Here is a 21,680-nt window from a genome sequence, read left to right on the forward strand (position 1 = left end):
CCATCCAGTACTCCTTCTACATGGCCGGAGGCGCTTCCGCCGCTGCAGACCTCCTCGAGATGTCGAAGCTCGAGGATCGAAGCCTGGTCTGGCTTGAGCAGGGCCTACGCATCATGAGTTCCACCTTCCCATATTTGACGTTGATGGTCAAAACCCTAAACGGTTTGTGGGACAAGAGAGAGGTCGAGGTGATGATGAGTACGATCATCCGTACTTTGGAGGACATGGGGATCATTCTCGATGGTTACTCCATGATGACGAAGGTGATGGTGAAGAAGCTCAACCAGGGCCGCGGCGGTTCCTGCAGCCATGGCATAGAAGAAGGCGGCAGTTCATCTGGCGGCGATCGTGGAGGCGGCAGCAGTGCAACGGCCACTTGATCGCACATCTCTCTCTCTCTCCTCGCTCTCTCCACCTTTTCTTGATGTGGCTGACAGGTGAATCGGGTAATGAATGGGTCTCCAAGTGTTCTCGATCTTTCTTGGAGCTTTCTTTGGCTCTTTTTTCGTAAAGATTTAGATGTGACGTACATGAAGCTTGAGACTTAATATGCATCTCTGTTCGACTTGCTCGGCTTATATCTCATGATGTTCTCTTATGTGTGAGTACGACATTGATTTGCTTGCTTAACATAACACATGAAGAACCAGTAAAGAACTGTGGATGATCGTTATATTGTTAAAGCACCAATTATAAGACCTTATGTGTGCATGTTTCAATTCTGATGACAGGATAAAAGATTGTAATAGGATAATAAACACTTAAATCCAATATTTTGAAAGCCAGATAAAAGCGTAAATCCAAATTAACAAAATGTTTGATTATAAAAGCAGAACTTACTCTAAGCTCCAAAAGAATTCCGGAACAAAGTACCAATCCTTCAGCTAATACAAAAATACAGAAGGAAAGAGTGCTCGACCTCGAATTCCCCCTCTCCTCCTCCCATGGGGTCGTGATCAGAAGGTCTGCTGCTTAAAGCTCGTCGTGTGAATCGTCATCATCACCGCCATCTGCGCCACCTCCGGGTGCTCCACCAGACCTCTGATACACTGCAGAGATGACCGGGTTGCAAACAGCTTCAACCTCCTTGAGCTTTTCCTCGTAATCCTCCTTCTCGGCACTCTGGTTGTCGTCGAGCCACTCCAGGGCGTCCTTCAGTGCTGCCTCTATCTTTTCCTTCTCTTCGGTCTCGATTTTGTCGGCAAGCTTGTCCTTCTCGTTGATGGTGTTCTTCATGTTGTAGACATATGTCTCCAACTGGTTACGAGCGTCGATCTTCTCCTTCACCTTCTTGTCCTCCTCAGCGAACTCCTCTGCCTCCTGAACCATGCGCTCGATCTCTTCCTGGCTGAGGCGACCCTTCTCGTTGGTGATAGTGATCTTCTCCGATTTACCGGTGCCTTTGTCTTCTGCCTTAACATTCAGAATGCCGTTGGCATCAACCTCGAAAGTAACTTCTATTTGAGGTGTGCCCCTGTTGTGTCGTAACAAGAATTTTGAGTTCCCAGCAAGAACTAAGACATCAAGTGTGTAATATGAATGGCGGAAGAAAGGCAAACCTTGGCGCCGGTGCAATGCCAGATAAATCAAACTTCCCAAGCAGTCTGCAATCCTTTGTGAGACTCCTCTCACCCTCGAAGACCTACAGAACAGTGTGTCAAGGAGCAAGAAGAGACGTGCCTGAAATCAAGAAAGGATAAAGAAATCGGCAGTACCTGGATGGAGACTGTAGTCTGCTGGTCTTGGTAAGTGGTAAAAACCTGAGACTTCTTGGTTGGAATGACAGTGTTCCTTGGGATTAGCTTCGTCATCACCCCACCAACAGTCTCAATCCCGAGTGTAAGAGGTGCCACATCCAAAAGAAGAATGTCTGATTGCAAAGGGAGAATGTAATGAAGTTGACACAGGACAAGAATCAAAATGGGAAAAGTTCAAGGATGATCAACAATGATACCTTTGGTTTCTTCGCCACCTTCTCCACTCAGAATGCCTCCCTGCACAGCTGCACCATATGCTACAGCCTCATCTGGGTTGACCCCCTTGTTTGGCTCTTTTCCATCAAAGTAATCCTTCAAAAGTTGTTGGACCTTTGGAATTCTAGTGCTCCCACCGACGAGAACGATCTCATCAATCTGGTTCTTCTCCAGCCCAGCATCTTCCATAGCTTTCTTCACAGGCCCCATGGTCTTCCTGAATAGGTCGTTGTTCAACTCCTCGAAACGGGCACGAGTCAGAGGCTCGGAGAAATCCAAGCCTTCATAGAGTGATTCAATCTCAACACGGACTTGGTGCTGGTTACTCAAGGCTCTCTTGGCACGCTCAGACTCCCTCCTCAACTTCCCAAGAGCACGGTTATCCTTGCTGATGTCCTTTCCATGCTTCTTCTTGATCAATTTAATGAAGTAATCCATAATTCTGTGATCAAAGTCCTCACCTGTGACCACAAGGGGAAAAAGTGTAGAGTTATGAACAATGTGCATTGCATAGTTTAACCAGAGGACCACTGACTCAATTGGGAAGCCATTTCTTGGTAATCTCAAATGCTTAACATATCACTCAGTCTTTTCACAGCACGAAAATGACTATTTGGCGAGGAAAAGATGATTATGTCAACAAACTACTGCTAAATTCTAGCTTTCAAGTTCCATAATGAATTTGCAGCCTTATCAAAGATCACTATATATGTCAGATTTCAAAGAGTATAATCCAGCAAATACTAAAAGTTCAATTGCAATCATTTCCTACAGACAGTTCATGTGCATGCCAACAGTTTTCATCATCTGCTTGACTTGAAGTTGTGCTATCTATATTGACCTTGCAGATAGAAACAAGTTGTTCAGAGACAAACAAGTACCTCCCAGATGAGTGTCACCATTTGTGGCCAGAACTTCAAAAACTCCATTGTCAATTGTCAAGATGCTAACATCAAATGTTCCACCACCAAGATCGAAAACAAGGATGTTCTTCTCACCACCCTTCTTGTCCATGCCATATGCTATGGCAGCAGCTGTTGGTTCATTGATTATTCTAGCCACATTCAATCCAGCTATTATGCCGGCATCCTTTGTTGCCTGTCTTTGAGCATCATTGAAATAAGCTGGAGCAGCAAATGGATGAAAAATAAGAATCCTCCCAGGGATAAAAACTTAAAATTCAACACAAGAAGAGAAACTATCATAGAATTCTTTATACCCGGAACAGTCACCACTGCATCCTTAATTTTCTTTCCGAGGAAAGCCTCTGCTGTCTCCTTCATCTTTGTCAGGACCATTGCACTGATTTCCTCAGGACTGAAAACTTTAACCTCCCCATCCTTGATCTTGACTTGGATATAAGGTTTGCCATCTTTGTTAATGATTTTGTATGGGACAAGTTTCATGTCCCTTTGGACTTCTTTGTCCTCAAATCTGCAGAACACAAATTTTTAAGCATCTAATAACATAAACCTGTTGGGATTACAGAAAGGATCCCAGGATAAACAATAATTACGAAAACAAACTCACTTTCTTCCAATAAGTCTTTTAACATCAAAAATGGTCCTTTCGGCGTTCACAGCTGCCTGATTCTTTGCAGCTTCACCAATTAATCTCTCAGAGTCAGTGAAAGCCACCCAAGAAGGGGTGATACGGTTTCCTTGGTCATTGGCTATGATCTCCACATGACCATTTTTGTAAACACCAACACAAGAGTAGGTGGTGCCAAGATCTATCCCAATAACTGTTCCCAACTTGATGGCCTCTTCTTTTGCAATTGAGAATGCAAACAAAGATCCTGCAGATATATTCAGAAAAATAATAAGACTCTGCCTAACCTAGGGCAACTATTCATGCTTTTCATATAACAGATTTGAGCAACTATGTGATCTAAAAGAAACATTAAGCTGACAGACAGCTAAAGGTAAAAAGTTCATGATGTTTAAGAAGACAACAGATTTTTCAGACAAAATTCTTTTGATGAAATCAGCAAGCTTCTGCCATAAGAAATTCAATTAGTTGTCTACATATTGTTCTTGGAATTTTGCTATGAGACTTAATAGAAGAACTATTGTGTATGATATCTGTGCTTGAATGACCTTCAACGATTGGGCTAGAGAAATGCTGTGCGCTATTTCAACACTCCATGTAAGTTTTGACCCAAAAAAAACCAACAACAATGGCCACAAAAGATACAAAAGTAATAAATCCCATACCTGCACAAATGATTGTCGACACTGATCATCTTATGTATAGTAAAGTAAATACCTATATACTTGCATATGAGGTTGTCAACCAGTATGACATAGCCCCAAGGATCAAATTTTGATCTCACATCAAACAAGGAGTTTGTTTGTCCTCATGGATTTATAGAGGAAGGGATTTTTGCATATACACTCTGTACAAACCTGGAAACATGCAGGACTGATCTGACAGAAAAATTCACAAAACTTAATGGCAGAACCCCAAAGGTCCAATAAAGGTAACATTTCCAGCAGCCTATAGCAAGGCAATTTTTCAAGATTGCTTTAATCAATTAAAGTGATTACCTTATTGACAAGTAGAAAATGCAATTAGATATCTCAAGTCTAGTAACTAGAAGTACCTATAACTCTATAAGGAACCCCACTTGATTTTATCAACAAGAAAATTTTCCTTTTCATAAAAGGGGAAGCAGGTTAATATTTCTAAATTCTAGTTCAAATTAATTACAATACTTAAACCTGAGATTGCATAATGAACTGAGAAATAATTTATATTAACTTTAAGTTCATTGGAGAGTTTCTCAGAAAAAAACCTTTACAGAAAATTGCTGACAGAGCTAAAACAAGTCAAATCGACAGCAGAATCGATTTGCTTCTACCACCCTAAAAGAAATCATTTCTCTTGGTCTCAGCACTTAAAACTTATGTCAACCAAATTAGCGATATACTAAGCAAGGAACATAAATTAATGATGAGATAGATGTTCAATTCATAACAAACCATTATAACCGGAACATGTCTTTCTTCTAACATTACCCCGATTATCTGAAACAGCTCAAGCAATCATCATACAATTTCAAGCATTAGGAGAAAAATCCAATGCGAAAGAATCTATCACACATTTCAGAGAAGGAAGAAATTTTAACTTTGTTGCAACCTAAGACCCATAGATCTAAAGGATCAATCATCCGAAACAAATAGAAGATGATACAGTCCACACAAGTAACCTGCTTCCTCGCTGTAGATCTTACTACAATATGATACATCGAATCGATCTGAGGCTATAAACGAAACAAAGATCAACTCCCTGACATTCGTTCATCACAGATCGAGGCAGACAGATGAAGATCGGAGCAACGAGATCAAATCAAAAGAGAAAGCGAGGCCTTGAGATCAGATCAGAAGAACGTACCAAGCAAGAGACCCAACAGGATCGCGGACCCGCGATTCCGCAACGATCGATCCATCTCCGCTTTCCCTCCAATGTCTCTCAGTCGCTCGCAACCCTCCCCTTGCTTTGTTGCAGTCTCTCCTCGGGTCGAGAGGGATCCGAGTGTTCTTTATACTGGGGTTGGAATCCAAGAGTTAGGGCCATTTGGATCCGTTTCAACGGGAACATGTCATCCGCGCAACGTGGACCAATAGGAACCCTAGTTTTGAACGAACCAACCAATGGGATACAGACATGTCGTTGGAACGATCGTAGCCGCTCGTTCCCAATCTCACGGCCACGAATCCTTTCGTGATCCTAACGTGATAGACCATCCTTGCCATAAAAGAGTTTCCAATATCTCCCATATATACACGACAATGCTTCTGACTTTGCATTTATGGCCACTACAAGATATTGTAATCATAATGTCAACAATTTCTCTCTGGATTACTTCATACAAGCTTACTATTAGCTTTCGATATCATCTCATACAAAGTCAATGACAAGAAAAAAAAAATAATGAAACCAATCCGTAATTTGAAAAAGATATTGATGTCAAATAAGATAATCTGAAAGTTTTGATATAAAGAAACTATTTTAACAAAGAAATGAATTTGTTCATGCATTTGATTTCTGTAGAATTTTTCTTTTTTAAGGAAAAAGTCTATTAAAATCTCAATAATCCACAAAAAGGACATGTTAATGTCATCGCACAAAATAGTAGCCAGGCCCGAGGAAAAGCAATCCATCACTCACAAAAAGTCAACTCTTAGACATCCTATCAACAGAGAATCCTGTTGTCTGTTGCCACCACCAAGAAAGATAAGGCTTCAGTGATCATCTTACTCAAATTATAAAGATGCAATAACCTGATAAAGAAAACCAGAATGTCACAAGCATACAGATCCAGCCCTAACCTATGATGGATCTCTACAAGATGAAGCATTAAAAAGTCAGAAATATAGTCGAGAAAGAAAAACAAAAAACCATGTCCCTGCTTCCAATTTCAGTCACTGCACTTTACACAACCTTAATATAGCATAAACGCTATTGCCTATTCAACAACATGCTTAAACAGTCATACTGACACTCCCTCTATGCCTGTCGGCCTTCCGAAGATGGCACAGGAGTTTCTTTTGAATTTGCGGGTGCTGCTTGTTTGGATCCAGCATTGGCACCAGTAGCACCATCTTTAGCTGCAGGAGGTGGTGGTGGAGGGGGTTTCATGTGCGGAGGGGGAGTGTGTTTCAGCTTCAGCAAAATCTGACGCATTCTAGAGAGGTCGGTGGGTTTGCCGGGCTTCGGCCCCTGAATGATGACAACTGATGGCTTCTTATCCTGGTCCTTCTTCCCTCTCTTCTTCTCAATGTTTGCTATCTCACGGGGGATCAGCTCCGCAATTGTTTTCCAGTACTGCTTGTCTGCGTTTGCATGGAAATTCTCCTGGTTGGCCAAGAAAAGCTGCCAACAAATCATAACAGAAGTGGGTTTCTTCAGCAAACTATCAGGAAAAGGTACTTTCTCTCACAAGTGTACGATAGATAACATCAATAGAGATACCTTCTCTCTTTCTCTGTTTTGCTTCTTATTTGTCTCACTGTTCAGTTGCCGTTTCTCATAAAAGGCATGCTTGTATTCCTCGGCTTCAACAATAATTTGGTTGCGCAGCTCCTTTTCCTTCCTTTCTTTCTCCTCAAGCAGAATGGCATTTTGGCTGCATGGCATTCGATTGAACAATATTAACACTTTGCTTCAACAAAAATAAAGTGGAACATATATGAAAAAAATCCTGGAAATAAGAGATCCTATTGGCTTATAGTTTCTTTCTTCAGACAGTAATGGAGCTAGCATAAATATTGATCTGCTCTCAATTCAACATTTTTAACCCAGAAAACTTCTCTTTCTCTCAAGAAAACAATAATACATGTTTAAGCTGATTTATAGAAAAACTCAAAAGGAAAAAATATTCCATGTAAAGAAAACACATCAATTATTCAATATTTCAGAGTTCCATAAATTCATAATAGTCTTTTTTTCCTTATCAATTACTCAATATTTCAGAGTTCCATAAATTCATAATAGTCTCTTTTTTTCGTTTCCATTGTCAATGATCCCACAATTTCTTTCCATTATCAGAGAAGCTACATGAACAAGTGCCCTGTTTGCACTTCAAGTAAAATATCACAAGCCAAAAAAAAAAGAAAATTTTCCTAGGCAGAAAAGAAGTTTCTTACTTTGGTCTTAACCAATGCCAAACCTAACTGTGTAGAGGAAAATTGTTACCTTAAACTATGATATATGATCTATAATAAAATATTATTCATGGATTAGACATTTACTTCTTATAACTTATCATTAAATAAGTTCCTAAACAAGTGCCTCGTATTTTTTTATTTGGTCTCAACATATATTTAACAATTAATGATAAAAAAAATTAATTGTACTTTTTATTTACATATGTATGACTATACATTTTTGAAAATGTGCGCCCGCATATACCTTGACCCCTGCCATACTATGGCCACATTTAAAAAATTACCCCTATAATCTTAAGCACCTAAATATGAGTTATCACAACCTAGGGCCTTAAATGAAAACCGCATCTATTAGTTCTACATTATGGTTCCTAAATCATATAAGGATCCAAAGCCATTTATCTTTATGCACTTATAACATGAAAACTCCTATCGAAAGATGTTACACATGTTACAGCATAATCTAAATGATACCAGTCCATCAACTGAAGAGATTTAGATTGTAATGATTAGATGAAATAGATTGTAGATCCTTCTTTTCTTTTCTAGATGACCTGAAATTAATAAAAAGGACAACATTTGTTTGATCAGTGCAAGGGTCTACCAGAAATGGTTAAGAATTGACTGGGATGAGCTATGATAGACCAAACCTGCCTGAATATACATGCAATCAAGAGGTATCATTGGTCAAAACAGCAAGAACCAATGGAAATCAGTCCAGATCAACTTTAGATCCTTGTCTTCAAAAGTTTTCCAAATTTGTGTGTAACTTCATTTACTGAGTAAGGCAGTTGCTTTTTTGTTGCAAACAGTTCATAGCTATCGCATAATTTTAGACACACTCCCAAATGACCAGTAGAATAATCAGCCCCAAAGAAACTAACTCGCTGATAAAACAAACTTTCAACTTCTACACATAGTAGATGAAGATAAAGTACTTTTAACCTAAATTAAAATGAAAATTCATAATGAAAAAAAAAATCCTTGATGCATAGTATTAACTATGAAGATTGACATAGAATCAAGCCTGGCTGTGATGTTATCAAAAAGCCTATACACTTTTTCGTTTAGATAGGGGGCAAAAAGATTATGGAGACAGCCACAGCAGTATGTCCAATTCCAATTCATCATGAACTAGTCCAACGACATGATCAACGGAAATAGTAAGTTTAATCCACTCATCTTGATGACCATTTCTCCCAAATTCTCTATCTTTTCATGCATTGTCATTTCAAAATTCCAAGAAATCTAATTCGTACAACACATGACAAAAGAACAATCAGAGCAAATGTAATTTACAGAAGAACCAACTTTAAACATCAAAACACAGTAGATGCAGCAATAGTGATAGATAACATGTCAAAAAGAACACTCGTGGACATATCAAGATCTTCCTAAACGCTATGGAGGGAGACAAAGTAGTAACTCCAACTTCAATCCATCATGTGTAAGCCAAAGTAGTAAGTCCAACTTCAATCCATCATGTGTTAGCCAAAGGCACCATGAGAAGGTACGACATAACCGGATTAGGTTAAGAACTCCTTTTTCCCAAAAATAAATGAAAAACTAGTTCCAGTAGTATAGATGATAAATATTTAAATAAGGAAGTGAATCGATTTTGCTCTCAATCACTTAACATTCATATTACCAACCACTATATACAAACAACTAGGTATCAAGAGAGACCTATAGATATAAGCAATAAGAAGGTCGTTGCTAAACCCAAAGCATTGCAGTAAGCACTCGATTCCGAGCCACAAACCGCGTGAACCTTCATCACCTTCCCCGTCTTCAGGAAATCAACTTGGACATGTGCAATACATCTCGATAAAAGCTAATCTTTTCATCATTCTTATGCCAATACTCCAACTCTAATCTATCCATGTAATACAAATACGGAAGCAACCCTATAGCAACAAGAAAAACCGACACCAAAGACCGCATATACGATAACAACAAGCCAATCCAAGATATAGTAGAAAGAAATAGATCTCTATATAAGCACATCGAATTACAAGGGAGGACTAACCGGCGCCATTCCCGCAGAATAAACCCCTCGTCCGGCTGCATCTCCCCGGGCGGAGGCAGGATCGGCCCGTCTGAAGTGAAAGCTCCCCCATCGTCCACCTCCACGTATCCCTGGCCGTTGGAATCCAACATCGAGAAAGGGGCCGGCTCCGAAGTGAACTCCTGGATAGGATCGGCGACATACCCAAAGCCCTCAGGCGAGGGAGGGAATCCGGCGCTGCCGCCGACTTCCACGGTTGTTATGGGATCCTCCTCGATAACCTCGTCGACCTCACCATCGGCGGCGGCGGCGGGGGAGAAGGACGAGAAGGCGTCGAAGCGCTGGGAGGGGAGGCGGGGGTCGTAGCCGACGTAGCCATCGTCATCGAAGGGGCGGGAGGAACCCTTTGGCGTCGCGTCTTCGCCATCGATGGCGTCGAAAGAGGACGACATCGTCGTCCTCCCACGCTTTGCTCTCTCTCACCGATGATAGGGGGCTGCGATGGAAGCGGCGGAGAAAGGAGGATTCTTATGTAAGAAATTGAATGATACAGGTAAATATTACGCCTGCATCTTACTCGCCGGACTGTGAGGTCGTAACGTGAACCTCGCATGGGGCCCACTGCTAACCATGGTGGGAACCGTCGGGGACGTGTTGAATACTTTTGTCTGTGAATTCCGTGGTAGGGAATAGGAACCTTGGGCTTCTTCCACCGCCCACCCGATCGCGTCTCTTCGACAATGAAAAGGGTCCCACGTAAGCCACGGCCAGTCACTGAAAAGGTAAGTCGAATGAGAACTGATTCTCTAGTATGAAAAGTATAGCTCTTAAGCGAAGGGATCATCTCCAGTATACGGATGCATCAACGGGCAATCAGAGTGACTTTATTGGAAGCATACGTCTGGGGCTCTCTGGTAAAGAATGGGACCCAGAGAAGCATCGGTTGTGATTGGAAATTGCAAGATTAGATTAGATAATCGCTTTACAGGGGATCGGCGTACTCTTTGCCTAGTTGGATGACTGATTTGACCATTTTGCCCTCATCTGGTGGAGGAAATTTGGGGAGGGCGGCTTTCGGAAGCCGATTGCTTCGACGCTAAGAAAGGCAGGCGAGGATCCTCTCCAATTAGGCTTTGATTGCAACCGTACAATTCCAACATCAAAGCCGTTCACTTGTGGAGATCGTACGGGTACACGAGCTACGTCACAGACAAGTTTCAGGTGTACCCTCGAGCCTACCTGTCCTGTGATTAGCTATAGAAACGTCCTGATGCGAGTCGCACTTTGACCTCAGCATGGCAGAGAGAGGGCAAGTCTGCGGGTTGGTTGGAAATGAGTGCAAAGAGAAAGAAGGATTTACCAATTGCTAGACCGATATGCAGATGTGATCTAATTCAATTAACACAAATAAAAAAATAAATTAAAAATATGAAGTGAAGGGATTCTGAAAAATAGAATTGGAAAGCGCAAAAAAAAATTTTGGCAATTTTCCAGAATTTTGTTTTCCCTATTAGCAATTTTTTATCTATTTTTTAAATAATATTTATTATTTTCTAATATATAAAATTACCACTAGTCTTTATTGTCTCCCTCCTTTGTCAGTTATAACGGTCTTAACATCACCTAGTGGTGCATCGATGTCATTGTTATCGGTATATCTGCCCCTATCCGGTTTCACTGATACTTACTATTACTCATTGGACTTATTATCACTCGTTATGATCTTAACGTCACTACACCATCATTATTAGAACATTCATCTTTACTCGACCTCATTGTCATTCACTAGCGACCTTTGGCATTGCTTAGTGGCACATCGATGTCATTACTATCAACGTGTTAGCCTCTGACCTAGCCTCCCTCTTTAATTGGTCGATCAACGAATGTTGTGACGACGACAACAGTAATAACGAGCAAGCATATCCTCTATCAAGATGGATGACACGAATGGTGGAGCGAAGTGAATGGGGGGCGAGGGGTCTTTATGATGCCTCAAAGAGTAGTGGACAAGGATAAGAGTAAGGACACAAATGGTGGAGATGGCCATGTATAAGTGAGGGTAGTAGAGAGAAGATGATGGGGGCGAAGATTGGCAGGATAAAGGTGGTAGGGATAATATTAGCACCCTCATAAAGGCATGGGAACCAACGATCATTAATGACAGCATGCCTCAACTTCCTTAGATACCTCTTGGTTGACATCTCGACTCATGCCTCTACATAAATGGCTGATAGCAAGCCACCCTCATTAATGCATCTGACGTTCAGAGTAAGGGGGGCCTTGGCTAACACAAGACCAGACCGCTCGACGCTCAAGTATAAAAGTCATGCCCTAGGCTAAGCTGAGGAGACAAACAGTAGCCTCTCTACTCTCTCATTTACATAGCTCATACTATTGTCTTCCTCCCTCTCCATCTTTTGCTGACTTAAGCATCGGAGAGGTCGAGCTGGGAAGCTCCCAGCGTAGACCTATTGTGCAGGACCATTGGCAGCTAGGAGATGACCCTACAACAAGACTCTCATTCCTCTACCCGGCCTCTCCGTTCTAAGACCAGGTCGCCCCCAATGAACCTCCCTCGTCAGTCCTCCATGTCAGCACCAAATTTTAGCTACGAGGAGACACCTGGAAGAACCTGCACCTTCGGTAGTGAACCAAGTGGGCCAACTCACTAGTCGACGATATTTATGACATATTATTTTGGTACTAGAATAAGAGTCGAATATCACAGGAATATCCTTCTACCACTCCTCCCAATGAACCCTCGAGCAGAGAAGGCACGTACACCATTTCAACAAAATGACGCCTCCACTTCGGCCCAGACATTGGGGCCCTACTCGTGCCTGCTCAATGATCCGAGGCTCTCACCCAGGGTTAGAGACAAACCCCTCACTCATCTCGTCAAAAGCATTCCTAAGCCTCACTCAGCAAGTCCCAACTCTTACCAGCATGATGCAAACCATCACCCCACTTCTCTCTCAATTGACTTAACTAACAACCATAGCATAATGACTCGCCCTCAAACCATTGATTACACCTCTTCTTCTCAAAGTCCAACCGGGGAGTCCACGCCTCAACTTCCAATGATCTCTTCGGCCAAAAGGTGCAAGTGACCCCATGCTACACCTTTCAACTACGAAGCATAGTGTTGCGCCAAGCCATATCAAAGCCCTACCAAATTCTAAGGCTCAATCTGACGACTCCAAGGAACCCTCGATAAAAGCTCAACTCCAAGCTATGAACCGAAGGCTGGACGAGGTCCAACAGAGCCCCGATGAGCTCTCCTAACATTGATGAAGCATCAACAACGGACCTCGATAGTTCCTCCACCCCCTTACTATAGCATGTCGCCTTTGTTGAATCTCGTATTTTGATGATGAAATCACTTGATATGTGTTTATGTTTTAATCTGTGTTTTGAGTGACGTAGGATGCTTCGATCAGGATGAGATAATTAAAGCAGAAAGAATCATGTTGTGCCAGAGGAACATGTCAGAAGATTGGACGTCGGACCGGTGGATCGGTCAACATATCGACAGAAGGCTTCGGGCAGTGGACTCGGGCATCGGGCCAAGAAGAGCGGGTATTGTGCCAAGGATATCGGAGTTGCGGAGTCAACTGGCCGATTGGGCAATAGGCTACAGGAGAGGACGATGTGCCGAAGAATCGGACGAAGCGTCGAGGGACCAATGACATGCCGGACAACTTGGTTAATTGCTTAGGATTAATTGTCTTGATCGAAGTTTTGTTTTACATGTACAGGATTAACTACGATGAAAGAAAGACATGTAGCAGGAGTTGCGCCGGAGTCAAGACTATGATCACGTTGGGAGTTCGAGAGTTCGACGGAAGTCCGGACAGTCGTCGGAGGTTCTGCGGGAACAAATCCGAGAAGTCCAGGAGTTTGCCAAAGAAGCTTGTCAGAACTCACCAAGTGGATCGTCACAAGTCCAGGAGTTTGCTGGAAGTCTGCCGGAGCATCACCGAAGGTTCGTCGGATGTTCGCCGGAAGAAGCGATTGACGCACCGGAGCAAGTTGCAGTAAATGTCTTAAGAAATATCGTAGTTAACATGTAGATTAAGTTAGGAATGGGAGGTGATCCCATTAACTTAATCTGGGGGCAATTGGGCCGAATAGATCAACCTATTCGGACCAGAATTCCTACTAGGCGGTGGCACCGCCCAGGAGATGGTCTCCCAGGAAAGCTGGGCGGTGCAACCGCCCCAGTCAGGCGGTCGCATCGCCTGGGCTCAGTCTCTAAGCGAGACTAGGTGGTGCAACCGCCCCTATCAGGCGGTGGCACCGCCTAGAGGCTCAGTCTCCGAGCTGTCAAGTGGTTGTACTGCCCCAGTTAGGCAGTAGTACCGCCAGGACCCCGGAAATCCAGGAGATGACATTTTTGAGCTCCAAATTCAAACCAGTTTGGAGCCTATAAATACCCCTCCCATCCCAGGGTAAAAACACAAGCACAAAGAGATTAAAAGAGAGAAAACGCTGCTGCAATCTGTAGAATTTCCCTCCTCTAGCTTAAGTGTTAAAATTTTGTTTAAGAGAGGAGAGTGAGTGCTTGTAAGGGTTGTCTCCTAAACCCAGTAAAAGGAGAAGAGGGGTGTAAGAAGGAGGTTGATCTTCGCCTAGTAAAGGAAGATCGTTAGTGGATGCCGGTGGCCTCGACGGAAGAGGAATCGGAGGAGTGGATATAGGTCACGATTGACCGAACCACTATAAACTCTCGTCTTCTCTGGTTTGCATTTATTTTTGCTGCTTACCTTACTGCAAACCTCGATATGTGCTTTACTTCCTCATTACTTTTGCTACACTCATTTATGAACTCGCTTTCAAGTTAAGTTTCCGAAAACGGTTTTACGTCGGAAACGATTTCATCGTACGAACGCAGTTTTAATCGTCGAAAGTTTTCCGCTGCACTAATTCACAACACCCCCCCCCCCCTTCCTCCCCCCTCTATTAGTGCTCTTGATCCTAACAATTGGTATTAGAGCCCGGTATTTCTCATTTCGGATTTAAGCCCGAGAGAAATGGCTCTTCATGGCTTTCAAGAGGGCTTATCGGTTGTTTGTCCACCATTATTTAATGGATTGGACTACACTTATTGGAAAACTCGAATGAGAGTTTTCTTGATTTCTATGAATTTAGATTTATGGAATATTGTTGAAAACGATTTTCAACTTCCCTCTAAACCGATGAACGAATGGTCGGATTTGGAGAAGAAGTATTTTTCTTTAAACACAAAGGCTATGAATGCCTTATTTTACGCCTTGGACAAAAATGAGTTCAATCGGATTTCTACGTGCGAAACAACTTTTGATATTTGGCAAACACTTGAAATCACGCACGAGGGAACTAGTAGAGTCAAATACTCGAAAGTTAACATTTTATTGCATGATTTTGAGCTTTTTCGAATGCAATCAAGTGAGACTATATGCGACATGTACACCCGTTTCACGGATGTCGTCAATAATCTAAGAGTTCTTGGTAAATCTTTTTTGAATTTTGATCTCGTAAGAAAGATTCAAAGATCCCTTCCAAAAAGGTGGGATCATAAAATAACTATGATACAAGAAGCAAAAAACCTAAACAACTTACCACTTGAAGAACTAATTGGTTCGTTGATGACATATGAAATGTTGCACACTATACATGATGAACATGATGAACAAAACAACCTTCCAAAGAATAGGAATGATTTGGGACATAGAACATTGAAGACCACTCGAGCATAAGCTCAAGTGATGATGAACTTAAACTACAAACGAAACAAAAATTAAAAAACAAAAGGAATGGAACTACTTGCTTTGAACGCAAGAAGAAGAACATAAAGTGGGATGAATCGAGCTCCTCTGAAGATGAGGAGAAAATCAAGAAAGGCGAGGTGGCAAACTACACCTTAACAACATTCAACGATGAGGTAATCAAAACCCCCTTAATTTATTTCAAAATTACATGATGCTTTTCATAATGTATTTTCTTTTTTAGTATAGAATTAATTTTCTTGAAAATTACATGTTAAAATAATAATAATAATAATAATAATAATAATAATAATAATAATAATAATACAAAAGTTATGATCATACTAGTAGTTTTGAAAATAATCATGAAAAATACATATTTTATGATAAACAAACAAAATAATTTTGATTTAAAATATGAAATCATGGTTAAGAAGTAACAATGTGTATCACGTTGATTTCCATTGTTATTTCTCGATTTTGATTAAATAAAATCATTTTTGATTTGAAGAAATGCATAATGATGTAATATTAAATATTTTGATACCACGATTGACAATTTTATGCATGAGATTTTAAGTTATACATGATGATAAGCATGTGTTATTTTCATGAGTGTATTTGAAAAACATATGGCAAAAATGTGTCCGAATGCATAAGCTTGTTAAAATTATTTTTCGGACTTTATTGATTGAATGATCAAATCACTTGATTGCCATTACATGCCTAAAATAACATGTTGAAATTAATACAAATTTTTTTATAAAAATAAGTATGTTTTGTCTTCATGATTGTATTTGAAAATCTATAGTATAGTCTTGTCCGAATGCATGAAAGTGTTAATTCCATTTTCGGATTCTCTTAACTAGCGGTATTCTAACAATCGGATTTTCTCGATATATTATCTTCTTTTGAACTTAATAAGCATATGTCATATCGAGTTTGATTCTCATTATTGATTTTTGACATATGGAATCAACTAGCAAATACATCTCTTATACACTTATCATATGAAAAATATTTTTTTTGAGAAATGGATTTGATAAAATGATTCCTACTTGTAAATTTCTTTTTGAAATATGGATGTTAGTGTTTTTACTTGCAAGAATTTGTTTCACATACATATCTTTGATCCTTGTAAAAATGAAGTATGATTTAATCTCTCATTGATTTTAACTTCATTCAAAGTAAACTCACAAATAGCTGGTATCACAAATAGCTTTCCTCCTTCATGCAAAAAGATAATAACAAATAAAGAGGAAGAAGTAATGAAAGCTATCTCCATGTCATGTTTTCCTTAAGGTGTTTGTATAATTGATATCCGATCACTCATTGTTGAAAAATGACATAAATCTAGTTATGGCATGAATCATTACCGCACTTACGTTTAAAACTTGCTTATATCGTTCTCCTTTTTGTTGATGACAAAGAGGGAGAAATATATAAATTGATACTATGAGTACCATATTTGAATGAGAAATAGATGAAATGCTATGATTGCTAAACACTTGAAATGTTTGAATCATGTTAAGATATCAATAACTTACATCGTAATTTTACTTGCTGATATCTTGCCATGTGATGAAATGCTATGATTTGTTGCTAAAATGATGCATGCAATACTTATGCTTTTTATTATGATATATGTGATTTATTTCATATGATGTGAATCATGATTAAAATTGCCTTAATTTGAATTCAAGGTTTATCTCAATTATGGAATTTTGAAATATGAATGATTGCTAACCTTTGTCATGATTTAGAAATTGACATAAAGGGTCTTCCCTTCTTTTTAACAATGACAAAGGGGGAGATAGCTAGCTTGCATAATTCAAGAAGAAAGCAAAAATTGCACTTCTCAAAAGAGAAGAAATTTCTATCTTGAACATCACCGAGAATTGCTAGCTTGAAATCTCAAGAAAATGTAAAAATGTGCTATCTTGCCTATCTCAAGATGCAAAACATGCTAACTTGCACTTTGAAATGGAAGCAAAATTGCTAGCTCAAACTTTGCAAAGGAAGCAAGAAATTGCTCATCTCAAAAGAGAAGCAAAGATTGCTAACTTGCATATTTCTAGAAGCAAAAGTGCTATCTTACCTATCGCAAAGAAAAGCAAATATGCTAACTTGCATATCTTTGAATTTGCTATCTTGTATGTTGTACAACTTGCATATCTAAAACTTGATAGCTTGAATGTTCTAAGCATGATGTAACACTTGCTAAATTTTCTAGCTTGATGATAAAACTTGATATTATATTTTTCATGCAATGAGTTAAACTAATATTCCAAACACAAGGATAGTTGGACTTTTCCATTTTGTTGATGATAAAGGGGGAGAAGTATGATGTTATGCATAAGTTCATGATGACGTGTTGCAAGTATTCATGATGAATATTGTAATGACTTGAATTCATTTTGAATTCAAGGTTCTATCAATATGACATATTGATAGGGGGAGTTTGTTTAAACTCCGGGAGTTAAGTTTAACTCCGTCATCAAGTGGGGTTCTATCAATATGGCATATTGATAGGGGGAGTTTGTTTAAACTCCGGGAGTTAAGTTTAACTCCGTCATCAAGTGGTTGTCATCATCAAAAAGGGGGAGATTGTTGAATCTCGTATTTTGATGATGAAATCACTTAATATGTGTTTATGTTTTAATCTGCGTTTTGAGTGACGCAGGATGCTTCGATCAGGATGAGACAATTAAAGCAGGAAGAATCATGTTGTGCTAGAGGAACATGTCAGAAGATTGGACGTCGGGCCGGTGGATCGGTCGACGTATCGATAGAAGGCTTCGGGCCATGGACTCGAGCATCGGACCAAGAAGAGCGGGTATTGTGCCAAGGATATCGGAGTTGCGGAGTCAACTGGCCGATTGGGCAATAGGCTGTAGGAGAGGACGATGCGTTGAAGAATCGGACGAAGCGTCGAGGGACCAATGACATGCCGGACAACTTGGTTAATTGCTTAGGATTAATTGTCTCGATCGAAGTTTTATTTTACATGTGTAGGATTAACTACGATGGAAGAAAGACATGCAGCATTAGTTACGCCGGAGTCAAGACTATGATCACGTTGGGAGTTCGAGAGTTCGACGGAAGTCCGGACGGTCGTCGGAGGTTCTACGGAAACAAATCCAAGAAGTCCAGGAGCTTGCCAAAGAAGCTCGTCGGAACTCGCCAAGTGGATCGTCACAAGTCCAGGAGTTTACCGGAAGTCCGCCGGAGCATCGCCGAAGGTTCGTCGGATGTTCACCGGAAGCTCGCCGGAAGAAGCGATTGACGCACCGGAGCAAGTTGCAGTAAATGTCTTAAGAAATATCGTAGTTAGCATGTAGATTAAGTTAGGAATGGGATGTGATCCCATTAACTTAATCTGGGGGCAATTGGGCCCTTGACAGACCTAAATTGGACCGAATGGATCAACCCATTCGGACAAGAATTCCTGCTAGGCGGTGGCACCGCCCAGGAGATAGTCTCCTAGGAAAGCTGGGCGGTGCAACAGCCCCAGTCAGGCGATGGCACCGCCTGGGCTTAGTCTTCGAGCGAGACTGGGTGGTGCAACCGCCCCTGTCAGGCGGTGGCACCGCCCAAAGGCTTAATCTCTGAGCTGATAGGCGATTGTACTACCCCAGTCAGGCGGTTGTACCGCCAGGACCCCGGAAATCTGGGAGATGACATTTTTAAGCTCCAAATTCAAACCAGTTTGGAGCCTATAAATACCCCTCCCATCCCTGGGTAAAAAACACAAGCACAGAGAGATTAAAAGAGAGAAAACGCTGTTGCAATCTCTAGAATTTTCCTCCTCTAGCTTAAGTGTTAAAATTATGTTTAAGAGAGGAGAGTGCGTGCTTGTAAGGGTTGTCTCCTAAACTCGGTAAAAGGAGAAGAGGGGTGTAAGAAGGAGGTTGATCTTTGCCTAGTAAAGGAAGATCGTTAGTGGATGCTGGTGGCCTCGACGGAAGAGGAATCGGAGGAGTGAATGTAGGTTACGATTGACCGAACCACTATAAACTCTCATCTTCTCTGGTTTGCATTTATTCTTGCTGCTTACCTTACTGCAATCCTCGATATGTGCTTTACTTTCTCATTACTTTTGTTGCACTCATTTACGAACTCGCTTTTAAGATAAGTTTCTGAAAATGGTTTTACGTCGGAAATGATTTCATCATACGAACGCAGTTTTAATCGTCGAAAGTTTTTCGCTGCACTAATTCACCCCCCCACCTCTTAGTGCTCTTGATCCTAACAGCCTTGTCCTTGGTAGTGCCCTTCAGGCCTCCGCGAGTCTCCAACCAGCCTCTTTTGCTCGGCCTCAGTGGCCCTGCGCCATTGCCTCATCCTCGGTAATGCCCTCCAGGCCTCCGCTTGCCTCTGCCCGACCTCCTTTACTTTGCCTCAATGGCCCTGCACTACCACCTCATCCTCGATAACGCCCTTTGGGCCTCCATGATCCTCCACCTGACCTCCTTTACTCAGCCTCAACGGCCTTATGCCCCCGCCTCATCCTCGGTAGTGCCCTTTGAACCTCCATGAGCCTTCGCCTAACCTCCTTTGCATCTCCTCGGTAGCCCTGCGCCATAGCCTCATCCTCAACAGCACCCTTCGAGCCTCCACGAGCCTTTGCTCGGCCTCAGCAGCCCTACACTATCGCCTTGTCCTTAGCAGTGCCCTCCAGGCCTCTGCTCGGCTTCATTTGCCTATAGGTGAGCCAACTCTAGTGCTTGAGACAACCTAGGGACCCATGCCTCAATGGCCCTGTGCCCTCGCCTTGTCCTCAACAGCGCTCCCTCAAGCCTTCGCTCGACCTCCTTTGCTCATAGCTAAACCAGACCCAGGTCTCAATAACCAACCAGACTCAGGTCTCAATGACCTTGCGCCCCTGTATTGTCCTCGGAAAGCCCTCTAAGCCTCTGATTGACCTTCTTTGCTCATAGTTAAGCTAGACCTAAGCGCCTCAATGACCCTACATCCTTGCCTCATCCTTCGTAGCACTTCCTAGAGCCGTTGCTCGACCTCCTTTACTCACAAGTGAAGCCAGACCAAGGCCTCAACAGCCCTGTGCCCCCGTCTTATGTTGGGAAACCATCAAGGGAGTATTACATGCACAGTGAAAAAATAAAACAAGATTGTTTTTCGAATAAAGAGCATCGGATCGCCGAATGATGACTATGAGCATAAAACTCGAAATTATAAAAATCACACCAAGAGGGTGAGATTTTCTCACCTATAGGAGCTCATATATCCCCTAAAATGCATATTCTGGTCCAACGGATGAAGGAGTTCTCGCAAACTCCTCTCTAGAGGTAATCCACATGGTGGTCGACAATGACGACGCACCTTTTCCTTGCTATAGGTTCTCTACTCGTGACAATGCACCACCTTGCAATAGCAATAAGCAAGAAGGGGCCAATTGTTTTGTTGTCCTTTCACACCCAATGCAAGATAAATTATTGTCTTTATAAGAATCTACTCAACTCATCGATTATAGATGTACTAGGCCACTACACTATACTCCCCTAGATGGTACAAAAGGATCTAATCCATTAGACCAATCTGCCCCTCAATTGCTGGTTATAGGAGCCCTATAAGCTAATCATACGAGTGATGACACATGTGATACGCTGCATAATCTTTTTTGTTAATATTAATAATAAAAATTTTCACTTTATATTATATAATAAAGTGGCCTAGAATATATATATATATATATATATATATATATAAAGTAAAAATTATAATTATTATATAATTATTATATATAATAATAATTATGGAAAGTATATGGAAAGTATATGGGGAGTACGACGTAGTGGCCTAGAACATTCGTATTCGATAAATCAAGTGATAATTTATTGAGCCAGAAAGAGTTCTAATATGTATGACTCATGACCAGCTCAATATTAGGCCTGGAGGGTCACACATATATGATAGATATTGAAATGAGTAAAGATTTGAAGATGAGAAATACGTTAGAGCCCCTATCTTATTAGATATCTAATAAGCCCATGAATTATTTGATCATATGGATGAGATCCAATAAGAGTCAATGAGAAATTATCTGGTAGATACCCACTAATCTAATAGACTTGGGTAGTTGTATAGATATTTAGTACCCAATATGGTAGGATCCATTAGGATTAAGTTGACATGAGTAGTCTTCATATCAAACCTTTTGACAATAGTGTTTATGTACCTGGATTGGGATAAGTTAAGTATCCTTTTATATCTATTTCTATCGATCTGATTTTCCAAAATGTAAATGGGAGAGGTGTGA

The 21,680-nt window shown here is 41.1% G+C and overlaps 2 protein-coding genes across 2 annotated transcripts; both read right to left on the reverse strand.

Moving 5' to 3' along the window:
• Nucleotides 1-789: 789 nt before the first annotated feature.
• Nucleotides 790-5,524, reverse strand: LOC135593683 (luminal-binding protein 2-like). The gene is made up of 8 exons (XM_065083908.1): nucleotides 5,370-5,524; nucleotides 3,504-3,771; nucleotides 3,193-3,407; nucleotides 2,855-3,097; nucleotides 1,955-2,434; nucleotides 1,716-1,870; nucleotides 1,560-1,642; nucleotides 790-1,474 (listed from the first exon to the last, which is right to left on the reverse strand). Exons 1-8 carry the CDS (start codon nucleotides 5,422-5,424, stop codon nucleotides 973-975), a joined length of 2,001 nt encoding a protein of 666 aa, XP_064939980.1. The 5' UTR covers nucleotides 5,425-5,524; the 3' UTR covers nucleotides 790-972.
• Nucleotides 5,525-6,232: 708 nt separating this feature from the next.
• LOC103998785 (clathrin light chain 2) lies at nucleotides 6,233-10,200 on the reverse strand. Its single transcript, XM_009420368.3, has 3 exons — nucleotides 9,675-10,200; nucleotides 6,951-7,104; nucleotides 6,233-6,851 (listed from the first exon to the last, which is right to left on the reverse strand). The coding sequence occupies exons 1-3, from the start codon at nucleotides 10,103-10,105 to the stop codon at nucleotides 6,486-6,488; spliced, it is 951 nt and encodes a 316-aa protein (XP_009418643.1). The 5' UTR covers nucleotides 10,106-10,200; the 3' UTR covers nucleotides 6,233-6,485.
• Nucleotides 10,201-21,680: the final 11,480 nt, after the last annotated feature.

This window comes from Musa acuminata, chromosome BXJ1-9 (genome assembly GCF_036884655.1).
Source record: "Musa acuminata AAA Group cultivar baxijiao chromosome BXJ1-9, Cavendish_Baxijiao_AAA, whole genome shotgun sequence".
Lineage (NCBI taxonomy): Eukaryota > Viridiplantae > Streptophyta > Magnoliopsida > Zingiberales > Musaceae > Musa > Musa acuminata.

What these genes read in the sequence shown, in the direction of transcription:
- LOC103998785 (XM_009420368.3), bottom strand. Translation starts at nt 10,105, where the DNA reads ATGTCGTCCTCTTTCGACGCCATCGATGGCGAAGACGCGACGCCAAAG. An exon ending in ATTCTGCGGGAATGGCGCCG is followed by an intron (nt 7,105 to 9,674) that starts GTTAGTCCTCCC and finishes AATGCCATGCAG; the next exon opens with CCAAAATGCCATTCTGCTTG. An exon ending in AAAACAGAGAAAGAGAGAAG is followed by an intron (nt 6,852 to 6,950) that starts GTATCTCTATTG and finishes ATTTGTTGGCAG; the next exon opens with CTTTTCTTGGCCAACCAGGA.
- LOC135593683 (XM_065083908.1), bottom strand. Translation starts at nt 5,424, where the DNA reads ATGGATCGATCGTTGCGGAATCGCGGGTCCGCGATCCTGTTGGGTCTC. An exon ending in AAAAGACTTATTGGAAGAAA is followed by an intron (nt 3,408 to 3,503) that starts GTGAGTTTGTTT and finishes TGTGTTCTGCAG; the next exon opens with ATTTGAGGACAAAGAAGTCC. An exon ending in TGCAGTGGTGACTGTTCCGG is followed by an intron (nt 3,098 to 3,192) that starts GTATAAAGAATT and finishes TTGCTGCTCCAG; the next exon opens with CTTATTTCAATGATGCTCAA.